This window comes from Schistocerca americana, chromosome 7, assembly GCF_021461395.2.
Source record: "Schistocerca americana isolate TAMUIC-IGC-003095 chromosome 7, iqSchAmer2.1, whole genome shotgun sequence".
NCBI classification, from domain to species: domain Eukaryota; kingdom Metazoa; phylum Arthropoda; class Insecta; order Orthoptera; family Acrididae; genus Schistocerca; species Schistocerca americana.
The window spans coordinates 533,061,631-533,076,112 of NC_060125.1; the positions used below are offsets into that span (position 1 = coordinate 533,061,631).

The 14,482-nt window shown below is 41.0% G+C and overlaps 1 protein-coding gene and 2 non-coding genes across 6 annotated transcripts in view; all 3 read left to right on the forward strand.

Annotated features, from left to right (window-relative positions):
* The window catches only part of LOC124621892 (SET and MYND domain-containing protein 4-like), a 139,603-nt gene that overhangs the window by 17,123 nt on the left and 107,998 nt on the right, over positions 1-14,482 (forward strand). For all 4 annotated transcript variants that reach the window (XM_047147368.1, XM_047147366.1, XM_047147365.1 and 1 more), the window contains exon 2: positions 11,165-11,375. In XM_047147368.1, coding sequence (XP_047003324.1) covers positions 11,175-11,375 — 201 coding nt within the window. In that variant the 5' untranslated portion in view covers positions 11,165-11,174. The remainder of the gene's footprint in view (positions 1-11,164; positions 11,376-14,482) is intronic.
* On the forward strand, positions 10,232-10,306 carry Trnap-cgg. The gene has a single exon. It is a non-coding gene; the product is annotated as a tRNA-Pro (tRNA).
* Trnap-cgg lies at positions 10,533-10,607 on the forward strand. The gene has a single exon. It is a non-coding gene; the product is annotated as a tRNA-Pro (tRNA).

Consider the following 14,482-nt stretch of genomic DNA (forward strand, 5'->3'; position numbering starts at 1 on the left):
CATTTACGCATCCTTTTAGAGTCCTTAAAAGATAGCAGCTTGTGTTCAGCTTGGCATTAATGTGTTCAATATGTTTGTCCTGCTTAAGGTCACTTCTAATCCAAATGCCAAAAAATTTTGTTACTTCTTTATTCAATATGCATCGTTGGTTGATTGTGATAGCTGGTTGTTGTTTTGATACTTATGGAAATTTATTGCTACTGTTATCCTGTTGTTATTAAAAGCTGATTCATTTCTGACCATTTACTTAATTGATCTGTAACAGAGTTCACTTCTTGTTGGATATCTAATGCACACTTCTTGCTTGCGCTTACTGAGAAACAAAAAAATCCATTCATTTGCTAATCCCCTAATGCCATAGTACTCAAGTTTGTTTAAGAGAGTTCTGTGGTTTACTATGTCAAAAGCTTTATTTAAGTCTAAATATATACCTGCTGTTTTTCATCAGTGGCTTCTAGAATAGTGGGTATGCTCAGTTCATTTCTTACTTTGGAAACCACATTGAGAACTGGCAAATATTCAGTTTTAGTTTATACCAAATGAGGTAGCACAATGATTAACAAACTTACATCTGGGAGTATGAGTGTTCAAACCCACATCTGGTCATCCTGATTTAGGTTTCCCATGACTTCCCTAAACTGCTTAAGGCAAATGCTGGAATAGTTCCTTTGCAAGGGCATGCCAATTTCCGTCTTCCATCCCTACCCCCATTTATGTTCATAAACTTTATTAGGTTATTCCACATAATTTTTTCCAATAGTTTGGAAAACAGTATGTTAACGTAATGGGGTGATAGTTTGTGACTTTAATTTTGTTATCAGCTTTGAATATTGGCATAATTTATTATTTTTGTAGCTTATCAGAGACGAAGCCCATCTCTAATGAGCAGTCACGTATATGAGTGAGTGAGTCAATAATGTTTTGGAGGGAGAGCTGTAAGATTCTGTTAGATATGCCATCAATTCCTGCTCAGTATGTTTTTAAATCTGCAAATATTTGACTGTTTCCTCCCTGCTCACATCATCCTCAAACATTGATAATTTCAGCTGTGATCTTGTTTCCTGCTGGCAGCTGAATTCCAATAGAGTTAGTTTTTGTTACATTTTAAGCTATTCCAATGAAGTAGCTGCTGAATGTATTTACTGTTGCACTTATTCTGTAATAACAAGACAACATTGTCATTAGTTTTCTTATTTTTCCCAACATTGCTTTAACTTTATTGTACAATTTTTTGCCTGTTTTATGACCTTTTGTAAAATTTTTGAGAATGCTTTGTAGTGCATGTGCACATCTGCTGTGCAATTATTTTCATTGCAGATTTTTTCTGGCAAGAAGTTCTAATTCCTTCAGTAATCCAGCCATTGCCTCTTCCATTACTTCTCATTTTAACCACTTTCACAGGGCTTCCACATCATTCAAATTGCTTACTTTACCCTGTTCCACAGCATTCTACAGTATGAGATTATGGTATATTTTGGGGTAGCACAACTGCTAGCTCAGTCACCTTCTTGACCCACAAAAGAGTTATAAGAGTAATCCACTGTGCACGACAAATTGATTCCTGAGGGCCCCTTTTCCAAAAGCCTTTGATGTCCTCCAACTCCTCTGTATTTTTATTCTAGAAACATGTAAATATGTGACAAAGAATTTAAAAGAGATAAACAAAAGCCTTAACACAAACAGGTCCAGAAATATGTAGAACTCTTTGATAGTTAATCTCTTTGGAATAAAATGACCTGTCTTGTGGGCCCCTACCACCACGGCACAGCACGTCCCCAGGTCGAGGATATGTGGATATGTGCTCTCAACAATCACGTCTTTTGAAACAGCAAAATTAACAACCCTTGTGCCATTATCATTCAAAATTTTATGTAAACTTTCTTTCCCAATTGTAGTCCGGAATGCTTCCTCCTTCCCTATCCTTCAGATATATATATCCTTCAGATATGTATCCTTCAGATATGAAGGGTAGCTGCGAATACAAAAAATAAGCAGTCTCGGACGGCCAGTGGGGAGCAGGCGATGGTGTGATGAACCATCCCTGTTTCTTCTTCTCTTACTATCACATCTATTCATCAAGAAACAGCAACATTAATGGGCATGGATCCCTTTGAAGTAAAATAATCCGGAGGTAAACTAGGTTCCCATTCGCCGGGCGGAACCTACTTCGAAGAGATTCAGGCCGAAAGGAACTTTCAGGTTGGGAACATGGAACATTAAAAGTTTGAACAGGCCAGGAATGTGCCAGACATTATTAGATGAATTAGATAGATACAATGTAGACATTACAGCTATTCAAGAAACTCAGTGGCAGGGGGAGGGTAGCATAAAGAGGGGTAACTATACATTTTTCTATGGAGGTGCAGAAGTTCACAGTTTCGGAACAGGTTTCGCAGTAGAGAGAAAAGTGCTTCATGCAATCAGAGATATAAGGTTCATTAGTGACAGACTATCAGTTGCAGTGTTGTCCGGCAGGTGGAATAGACTAGTAGTAATTAATGTACACACACCAACTGAGGACACTGAAGAGGTTGTTAAAGACAGCTTTTATGAAGAACTAGATCAACTGTGGGATGAGTTCTCCTCGTACAATACAAAATTAATCATAGGTGATTTTAATGCGAAGATAGGGAAGGAGGAAGCATTCCGGACTACAATTGGGAAAGAAAGTTTACATAACATTTTGAATGATAATGCCACAAGGGTTGTTAATTTTGCTGTTTCAAAAGACATGATTGTTGGGAGCACATATTTCAAAAGGAAGGACATTCATAAAGCAACTTGGGTCTCTCCGGATGGACACACCCGAAACCAAATTGATCATGTTCTTGTAGATTGGAGATGGCACACTAGTATAGAAAATGTTAGGACTTTCAGGGGAGCAGACTGCGATTCTGATCATTTTCTTGTAGTTGCCAAAGTTCACCAATGGCTATCTACAGCAACATCAAGGTGTCACAATGCAGAACTTGTTAGGTTCAACACTAACAAGCTATATGATGACAACTTTAGAAGAAGGTACATGATAGAAATTTCAAATAGGTTTGATGCTCTCAGGACACATGAAGATCAAGATGAGGATGTAAATAAACAGTGGATCACTGTGAGGAATAATATCAAAGAGGCAGCGAAGGTCACAATAGGAACAATTAAGAAGAACAGGGGGAAACCGTGGCTTGACGAGGAATGCAAGAAATTGGTAGAGGAAAGGGGAAAAGCGCGATTAGATTGGGATAGAATGGGAGATAGAAAACAACAGGAGTTCTTGAACATGAGAAGGGAAGTTGGTCGTAGGCTACGGGTAAAGAAGAGGGATTATTTGAACAATCAAATTAAAAAAATGGAAACAAACAGTAAAACAAAAAACATTAGGGAACTTTACCTTGACATAGATGGGTATAGGGAGGGGTTCAAGGCTAGGACAAATGCACTTCGAGGGAATGCTGGGGGAATACTGACAGATCCCAGTGCTATATTAAGTAAATGGAGGGCGTATTTTGAGCATCTATTAAATGTACATCAGGAAGCAGGAATGAGCAGGCATACGAAATACATATAGCAGAACCCCAGATACCTGAGCCAACGTTAAAGGAAGTAAGAGATGCAATCAACTAATTGAAAATAAAGCACCAGGATCAGATTGCATAACTGCAGAATTAGTTAAAAATGGGGGACAGAAATTGATGGAAGTAGTTCACAAAGTGATAACTATAAGTATGGAACTCAGAGATGATACCTGAAGAGTGGCAGGAGTCGATTCTGATCCCAATTTTTAAGAAGGGCAACAAAATGGATTGTAATAATTGTAGAGGGATATCGCCATTACCAGTATGTTCCAAAATTTTCTCGAATATTCTGCAAAGCAGGCTTACACCATATGTAGATGAAATTGTGGGGGATTACCAAGCTGGATTTTGGAGGAGCAGATCAACTATAGACCAAATATTCACCCTGCTTCAAATTTTGGAAAAGAAATGGGAATACAATAAACCAGTTCATCATCTTTTCATAGATTTTAAAAAAAGTATATGATTCAGTATTGCAATCAAAATTTTACAGAATTCTTTTGGAACTTGGAATAACAAAGAAGTATGTTAGACTTATAGAAGCGAGTTTGAAAAACACAAAAGGTAGAGTATGTGTGGGGAAATTGGAGTCAGAAGAATTTGTAATAAAGAACGGACTTAAGCAGGGAGATGCTCTGTCTCCTCTACTTTTTAATTTAGTCCTAGAATATATTGTATGAATGGCAGCAGATAATTCAGAGGGTGTGGAGTTAAATGGAAATATTAAGATATTAGGGTATGCAGATGATCTAAACATCATTAACGATAGGAAAGAATCTGTAACAGCAAATGCGAATGCATTAATCAAGGCTAGTGAAGATGTAGGTCTAAGGATAAGTGAAGACAAAACTAAATACCTGGTTACTACTAGTATGCCAACAGCAGTAGATCAGGAAATGTTAAGAGTTGGAGACATGCAGTTTGAAAAAGTGAACACGTTTAAGTATCTAGGCGTGGACATCACTTCGAGAAATGAGATTGAATCCGAACTGAAGAAGAGATTACGGGCAGGAAATGCGTGCTGCTTCTTACTGAATAGATTACTTTCATCACAGATATTGTCTAGGAATTTAAAGATTAGAATATACAAAACTATTATTCTACCAGTTATGCTGTATGGGTGTGAGACTTGGTCTCGCACTGTGCAAAATGAAAAGCTGTTTCAAGTATTTGAAAACAAAATTTTGAGGAAACTTTTCGGAGCAAAAAGGGATGACATTAGTGGAGAGTGGCGAAAACTGCATAACGAAGAGGTTCACGAACTCTATTCAAGCCCTGACATAATCAGTATTATTAAATCAGGTAGGCTGCGATGGGCGGGTCACGTACCTCGAATGGATGAGGACAGGGCAGTGTGCAGAGTACTGGTAGGGCACTTACAGGGAAAACATCCTGTGGAGAGACCGAGGCATAGATGGGAGGACAATGTGAAGGCTGATTTGAGGAGCCTAGATATTGAAGGTGAATGGAAGGAAATAGCCCAAGACAGGGACAGATGGCGAAAATACGTTGCTGCGGTAATGGGCTCTCGAGTCCGGTATGACCAGTGAGTGAGTGAGTGAGTGAGTGGAATAAAATGACACATCATTGCAATTTTGCATGGCAGCATAGGCCACTGTTTTCACAACAGATCTTGGTGTGAATTTTCTAGCAGATGACAGTGCAGCAGTCAGTGAAGTAAGATTGTCATTGAGTGATACTAGAAGTACGAAAACATGATGGAGGTGCAATTGCAATGGCATAATGTGTATGGAATTCAGCCACCAACATGTATAACACTTTATTGTATTCAACATAAATTTGAAGCCAGTGGTACTGTTCAAGAAGTGCATAAGGAAAGGTTTGGCCGACCAAAAACATCAACAAGTCCAGCTTCCAGTACTGCTGTGTTGCAACATTTTACTAGATTACCTCAAAAATCAGTGAAGCTGGGTGCATGTGACAGTGGGGTTATCCAATCAAGCATATGGCCATACTGAGGGCTGCAGAGTGTATGGCGTGCATTCCAAGGTTGCTGCACACTACGAACGAGGGTGACCCAGATTGAAGGATGGAGTACTATGGGTCATTTGAAGTGATGTTTTGCTAGGGTGTATGGTTTGCAGGGACAGTTATCTGGTCTGATGAGGTACAATTCAAACTGAAATGTGCTGTAAACCACTACAACTGCGCATACTGGGCTCCTGAAAATCCTCATGTTCAAGTGAGCAAAAATGTTTATCTACCAGGTGTTAATGTCTGGTGTGGACTGTCGTTGTGGTTTGATTGGCCATTCTTCTTTGAAGGTACTGTAACTGGTGAGATGTATCTTCATATGCTGCAAACATTGATTTTACCTGCCATCTGAGAGGTGTTTGAAATGAAAGATTTTACCAACAACAAGATGGTGCCCTGCCTCAGAGATGTCAGAGCCTATTTGGATGAAAAGCTACCTGGATGATGGATAGGTCAAAGAGGAACTGTTGAGTACCCACCATCATCTTCAGACCTTGCACCTTTTGACTTCTACCTAGGGGGACCTTGAAAACTGAAGTTTATCAAAAGAAGCCAGCTACACTGGATGAGTTACAAGAAACCATTGAGGCATCCTGTGTGGCTAAGACACCAACAACACTGACAGCCCCAGTTCAGTCAACAGTTCAGTGGCATTGGTGTTGTTTGGCTGCTAATGGGGCAAGATGTATAATGGTATATAATTTTGTTCCATTAATATTGACTATCAAAGAGTGTTTACATTTTTCTGGACCTCTCTGTATACACAAATAATACAAGGCAAAAAGACGAATTTCATGTCCAGTCTGTAATAATATCAGCCTTTAAAACCTTCACTACAAATAGTTCTATAGGAATGTAGAATGGTTTGACATACAAAATAAAAGGTGTTTCCTCATTGTCCTTGTTTTATAAATCCCTAAGGACATTTTTATTAGATCACTTCTTCTATTCAGCTGCAGAACTTTTAGACCTTGTGAAGTACAGCAGACTTGAAAGAAAGAATGTGCAAAAACTGCAAGTGCTCCTACAGTAAGAACATAATTAATTTATTGGACTATTACAATATATTTTTATATTATATGTAATGTGTGTGTGTGTGTGTGTGTGTGTGTGTGTGTGTGTGTTTGTGTCTGTGTGTGGGTAGGTGCACGCGCGTGTGTGTAAGTGGGTGTGCATGCTTGTATTCCAGACTGCATGTTCATGTGCAAATGACATTGCCGCAATCGGAAGAAATTTTCTGGATGAATGAAGAACAGATCAAATACTTTTCAGAAGTTGAGAAAGACTGCCTATTTATGATTGCCTTGACACATGGCTTTCAGGATGCTGGTTGGCATGAAGGAGGTCATTCAGTTTTAGATACGTAATTACATTTTAGCTAAGAATAACTTCTCAGATTCTACAACAAATGAATATCAATAATACTGCACAAAATTTTCATGGATCACTTCTGCTACTATTCTTGTATATGGAAGTGACCTATGCTTTCTTCCAGATATTGGACACAGTTTTTAGTTCAAGGTATCTACAGTATATTGTAGTTAAAAGAGGTGTTAACTCAGTTGCAAATTCTGCACATAATTTGATAGGGATTCCATTGGGCCCTGGAGTATTGTTTCATTTTTGTGATTTCAGCTGTTTCCCAACACTGCCGGCACCTGTATTGCTCATCTTTGTAGTGATGTGGGATTTAAGCTTTGGCAGTATTGATCCTCCTTTGTAAATAAACATTTGAAAACAGATTTTAGCATTTTTTGTTTTGTTTTGCTTTCAATTCCTTTGTCATCCTTGAGAGTTTGGACAACTTTGGTGCCACTGATAGCCTTTCCTTGTGATCAGGGTTTCTTTGGGTATTCTGAGGAGTCTTTAAGCAATATTAGCCTACGGTAATTGTTGAAAACTTCACACTTTGCCCTTTTGACAGCTAAATGCTTTTCTTTCAGCATCTCTGTATCTGTAGACCTATGCTCTGTTTTATATTTACTAAGCAGCAATTGCTGTTTACTTAGAAGCTTCCATGTAGAGCATGTACATTATGGAGGGTCCCTCCATCATAAACACTTCGATTGATCACATATTTATTCAGACTTGGTCAACTGTCCTTCCAAATTTTAGTCACAGTCCCTCTAAATGATCCTGCCAAGACTTACATGTTTCACATTCATCCTTGAGACACAACACTACTGCCTATTTTCCATTTAACTGAACATGTAGATCCTTCTATGTGTCTTTGACAATATAATGTAAGTGGATAGATACAAAAATCTACTCACCCGGTTGCAGCAGGAGAAAACATGCACACACAAAAAGGTTTAACTTATACCAGCTTTCAGAGCTAGTGGCTCCTTCTTCCAGCAGAAGAGGTGAAGAGGAAGGAAGAGGGGTGAAGAAAAATGACTGCAGAGATTTAGGAAAAGAGGTACAGTTCAGAAATGTCACCCAGAATACTGAGTCAGGAGAGACTTACCTGGTGGGATGAGAAGGAAAGGCTTTCCTTCTCATCCTATCTGGTAAGTCTCCAAAAAAATGTTCAAATGTGTGTGAATTCCTAAGGGACCAAACTGCTGAGGTCATCAGTCCCGAGACTTACACACTACTTAAACTAATTTCTGCTAAGAACAACACACTCACCCATGCACGAGGGAGGACTCGAACCTCCGGCGGGAGGGACCGTGCGATCTGTGACATAGCGCCTCTAACCGCTGCCACTCTGCGCAGTGCTAAATCTCCCCTGACCTGGGTTTCTGGGTGACTTTTCCGAACTGCATCCCTTTTCCCGAACCTCTCTAGTCCTTTTCCTTCACCCTTCTTCCTTCCCCTTCAACTCTTCTGCCAGAAGAAGGATCCACTGGCTAAAGCTTGCATAAGTTAAAACTTGTGTGTGTGTGTGTGTGTGTGTGTTGTGTGTGTGTGTGTGTGTGCATTCTCTGGCTGCCACTTGGTGAGTAGATTTTTTTTACCTATCCAATTATATTATACTGTCAAAAATGGATTATTTTCGTTTCTGCTTGTTTTAGTTGTCATTTGTGTTTTGGGAACAATTGTTGTTAGAACTGCCTTGTGGTCAGTGATATCAGACATCCTCAGAGAGGTCAGGCCAATTTATGCCATTAGAACTAATATATTTCTGCCATAAGTCAGCATCTGTGCTACCTGTTCTATTAATAAGTTTTCAGAGAGGTAATTAAGAACTGTTTTGCAGGATGTCTTGTCACATGCACCATTGACAAAACTGTAATGATCCTAATCAGCTGCTGAATGGCTTAAATTCTTTTCCAATAATGAAGGCATGATAGGGGTAAACATGTATTAGTGAGCTGACTTTTCCTCTAAAGTTTTCCAGGTACATCAGGGAGTGAATCTGGTGGCTGACAGATTATAAGTTTATGCCTAACCTGATACTGAGTCTTGCCCAAACATTCTCACATGCAGCTTCAATTTCTGCCTCAGTGGATTTGAGTTCCTTCTGTACTGCAATGAAAATACCACCTCCACCTCTCTGTAGCCTCTTCCTTTGATACACACTTAGATTTACTCCAAAAATCTCACTACAATCAGTTTCAGGTTTCTACCATCTTACTATACCTAGTAGTATGTGAGCTTCATTGCTTTGTTGATACATCTCAACAAGACAACAAAAAATTAAAGTTTTGCATGTGAAGTCACTTATAGTTGAGTAACATACAAAAGAAAGTTTCCAGAATGAGATTTTCACTCTGCAGCGGAGTGTGCGCTGATATGAAACTTCCTGGCAGATTAAAACTGTGTGCCCGACCGAGACTCGAACTCGGGACCTTTGCCTTCCGCGGGCAAGTGCTCTACCAACTGAGCTACCAAAGCACGACTCACGCCCGGTACTCACAGCTTTACTTCTGCCAGTACCTCGTCTCCTACCTTCCAAACTTTACAGAAGCTCTCCTGCGAACCATGCAGAACTAGCACTCCTGAAAGAAAGGATATTGCGGAGACATGGCTTAGCCACAGCCTGGGGGATGTTTCCAGAATGAGATTTTCACTCTGCAGCGGAGTGTGCGCTGATATGAAACTTCCTGGCAGATTAAAACTGTGTGCCCGACCGAGACTCGAACTCGGGACCTTTGCCGCGGAAGGCAAAGGTCCCGAGTTCGAGTCTCGGTCGGGCACACAGTTTTAATCTGCCAGGAAGTTTCATATCAGCGCACACTCCGCTGCAGAGTGAAAATCTCATTCTGGAAACATCCCCCAGGCTGTGGCTAAGCCATGTCTCCGCAATATCCTTTCTTTCAGGAGTGCTAGTTCTGCATGGTTCGCAGGAGAGCTTCTGTAAAGTTTGGAAGGTAGGAGACGAGGTACTGGCAGAAGTAAAGCTGTGAGTACCGGGCGTGAGTCGTGCTTTGGTAGCTCAGTTGGTAGAGCACTTGCCCGCGGAAGGCAAAGGTCCCGAGTTCGAGTCTCGGTCGGGCACACAGTTTTAATCTGCCAGGAAGTTTCATATCAGCGCACACTCCGCTGCAGAGTGAAAATCTCATTCTGGAAACATCCCCCAGGCTGTGGCTAAGCCATGTCTCCGCAATATCCTTTCTTTCAGGAGTGCTAGTTCTGCATGGTTCGCAGGAGAGCTTCTGTAAAGTTTGGAAGGTAGGAGACGAGGTACTGGCAGAAGTAAAGCTGTGAGTACCGGGTGTGAGTCGTGCTTCGGTAGCTCAGTTGGTAGAGCACTTGCCCGCGGAAGGCAAAGGTCCCGAGTTCGAGTCTCGGTCGGGCACACAGTTTTAATCTGCCAGGAAGTTTCATATCAGCGCACACTCCGCTGCAGAGTGAAAATCTCATTCTGGAAACATCCCCCAGGCTGTGGCTAAGCCATGTCTCCGCAATATCCTTTCTTTCAGGAGTGCTAGTTCTGCATGGTTCGCAGGAGAGCTTCTGTAAAGTTTGGAAGGTAGGAGACGAGGTACTGGCAGAAGTAAAGCTGTGAGTACCGGGCGTGAGTCGTGCTTCGGTAGCTCAGTTGGTAGAGCACTTGCCCGCGGAAGGCAAAGGTCCCGAGTTCGAGTCTCGGTCGGGCACACAGTTTTAATCTGCCAGGAAGTTTCATATCAGCGCACACTCCGCTGCAGAGTGAAAATCTCATTCTGGAAACATCCCCCAGGCTGTGGCTAAGCCATGTCTCCGCAATATCCTTTCTTTCAGGAGTGCTAGTTCTGCATGGTTCGCAGGAGAGCTTCTGTAAAGTTTGGAAGGTAGGAGACGAGGTACTGGCAGAAGTAAAGCTGTGAGTACCGGGCGTGAGTCGTGCTTCGGTAGCTCAGTTGGTAGAGCACTTGCCCGCGAAAGGCAAAGGTCCCGAGTTCGAGTCTCGGTCGGGCACACAGTTTTAATCTGCCACGAAGTTTCATACAAAAGGAAGCTTCATCTTATGGTGGCTCTCAAACAAAACATTATATGTACAATGTGAGTATTCCATAACATAAATTCCTGCACTTTAAAGTACATGTATGGTGCAAAGTGCATATATTTGTGTGTGTGTGTGTGTGTGTGTGTGTGTGTGTGTGTGTGTGTGTGTGTGTGTATAATTAGCGTCAGGCACACTGATGAGTTATTCCTTTTTGAAAAATTATTTGTAGGTTCTTCAGGATGGCAGCAAATAATGTTAGTATTGATCCAGAATTCACCAGGATATGCTCTGAAGCAACACTGCAGTCAAAGAAGGAAGGTTTTTTCCTTGTTTATGCAGAATCTGTTGAAGACCAGCTTGGAGAAAAATGGATTCACAAGACATTTTCAAAGCTCAGCACAGATGAAGAAAGAATATCAATTTGCTACTCAGACCCACAGGTATAAATAAAAAGCCATGGCATGAAATTATCAGTTAAAAAAAAAATGTGTACTATAATTTTTATAGTGTGCCAAATACTATTGTTTTGTTAGCATCCTGCTTTTTGTGATAATGCTTTAACATTAAAATAGATTGCAATCAACCTTCATTTACAAACTGAGCAAATTGAACTTTGTAGGTGAATCACATAAAATATCCAACTGGCTCTTTTCTGTATACTGAAACATTAATTTGGAAATTCACATTTATACTCAATAATGAAAATGAGTTATCACAAGTAATAAGAAGTAGTTTTTGGAGCAGGAAATATTTCATTCAGGAACTGAGGATCACTTAAGAAAACTCAAAATTTTATACAAAAAGTATTTTTTAGTGTACTCAATATTGCTGATTCAAAAAATTTCAAAAATATAATTCAGCTTATTCCATAGAAAGGGGTTAATGAAGGAATTATTGAAGTTCATCACTAATGGGCTTTCTTGAGAAAAAGTTTGCAAATTACACATTTTTACAAAACTCAGCATACCAACTTTTTCATGCATGTTTCTTCTTTTATTAAGCTAGATGTTTTAAATTCAATGAGCTCTTCAGTATTACAATCTGTGGACAATATCAGAATAACAAGTTTACAATGTATTAGGAGAATTATATTTTTCTTGTAATTTAACACATGAACAGAAGTTTTCACAGTAACAAAATCCATTTCTCACATCTTAAACCAATTATGAAACTCATAGTCATATATTTAAATGATGACTGAAGAAACATTACATATTTTAATACAATTTAGTATTTTATACATCCTCAGCAACTGTAGTTGTATATAATGAAATAATAAGAAACTAGTTGCATGAAAGAAATTTAATTTCTTTACTGGTTTCTGGCACTTACTGCCCTTCTTCAGAAAGTTATACCTATAGAATTATTTGTGAGTGTCAACAATAAGGTGGATACAGCAAAATTTCATGGTCATATGGTTCACAGTGTCTGTACAAAAATAATACAAATAAGTAAAACAACAAGTGGAGACATCATGCCAGTACAGGAGCTAATCAGCTGATTAATTGTAAGCAGCTCATATTAAAGTACCAGAAACCGTTAAAAATGCATTTTGAAAAAAATTGTGTTTGTTGTGTTCTGTTAAGGAGGTATCTGCACTAGCAGAGGAGAAATGTGGAAAACACAAGTTCAAAAACAATTTATTGGACTCACTAAAATGAAACAATAATACAATCTCCAAAAGAACAACAGACTCAATCCCAACTGCGGATCATCACAAATATAAAATAACAAATAATAATAGAAAAGACCCTTCTCTTCACAGGGAGAGATCACAATAAAACAATTCTACAATGTCAAGATGTCTGTCAACTAATCCAAGTCCGTCTGAAAGAGATTGGCCAGCTAGAAGAGGTGTGGCCAGCTAGAAGAGGTGTCTGGCCTTGTCTTTCAGGGTGGCAGCTCTGTATACCTCCAAGCAGTGCATTGAACTGCTCTTTGCCGGCAGTGTGCCACCCTACAAATCCTGTTTGGTGGATGTACCTGCGAGAACCATTTGTGATCATGTATCTGGCATATCAAATTAGTTTCTGGGCTATCTGCGACCTCTGGTGAAGCTGTTCTGCAGGTTTCATGAACAGGTAGCGATGCCTGGGGCCTTTGGTTGAGACCTGATGTTGTGTTGTGTTGTGCTGTGGCTGCCGGTAAATATTTGTGTTGACAACACAGACGATGTAGATTTTCCTGGTGAATATACACACTGTGATGCAGGCATCCCATGTCTGTTGGACATGAAGTGGGGTGCTATTGCAGTAGGTGGTACTACGTATGAAGTGGGCGGCCACAGCAGACCTCCCCCCCCCCCCCCCTCCTCCCTCCCCCCTCTGCGAGGTGAGTGGAAGGCTCTTCTTGATGTCAGGCTCTGGGTGGGTCGGCAACAGGAGACCATGCATGGTTGCAGGCGCAGGATCCACCTCCGTGGGCATAGGGACCTCTGCCAGAGGGTCTGCCTGGAGTGTGATTGGCAGCAGTAGTGGAGGTGGCAGTCAGGCAGGGAGAGGAGCACTGTCATTCCCAAGGGCCGACAGCTATGGAGACTGCAGAGGAGCCACCTGCAGACCTCACTACTTTGGATGCCTCCAACTCCGTGGTGGATGAGATGAACCCACTGCCACCAATTTCCTTCGTGCAATCAGTTTTTCCACACATGATGGCAGTGATCACTGTGATTGTGCAGTTGAATGACACTCGTCTCCCTTTTCAAGTGGATATGGGATCCTCCGCTACCGCTATCAATGGGGATTCCCACCGTAAGTTGGATTCACCACTGCTTCATCCGTTTTGTACTTCCCTGAAGAGCTACAGCAGCAACCTCATCTGACTGCAGGGGTGGTTGTTGGCTCAGGTCCAGAACCTCACTCATGATGTCACAGCCTGGGTTTTGGTCCTCGCTGCCCCCAAGGCCACCAACTTATTGGGAATGGATCTTTTTCCCTTACTGGGCCTCGAGACACATGACATGGGCCCAGCTGTCCAGTCGTTGTTGGCAGACAATCACTTGCAGCAGCTTCTGGATGACTTACTAAACGTGTCCTCTGCCACACCTCTGGAGGTCTCTGGGTTTGAAGCCGATATCGAACTCCTATCCTCAGCAGTCCCTTAGTTCCACAAGTGCTGCTCGGTACCATTCACCCGCATCCTAACCCTGGTCCACCATAACCGTTGGGCCACACCCATCATGGTCCTTGAGAAGCTGAACAGAATTTTAAGGCCACTGTCAACACTCAGTCTGTTATTGACTCCTATTGCTCCCTCGTCACCACTGAAGTATCGACATTAGCAGAACAGAAATGCGGAAAACATAAGTCCAAAAACAACTTATTGCTCTCACCAAAATGAAACAATAATACAATCTCCAAAAGAACAACAGACTAGATCCCAACTGCAGATTGTCATAAATATAAAATAACAAATAATAATAGAAAAGACCCATCTCTTCACAGGGAGAGATCATACTAAAACAATTCTACAATGTCAAGACATTTGTCGACTATACCAAGCCCATCTCCAGGAGATCGGCCAGCTAGAAGAGGTGTCTGGCTGAGGC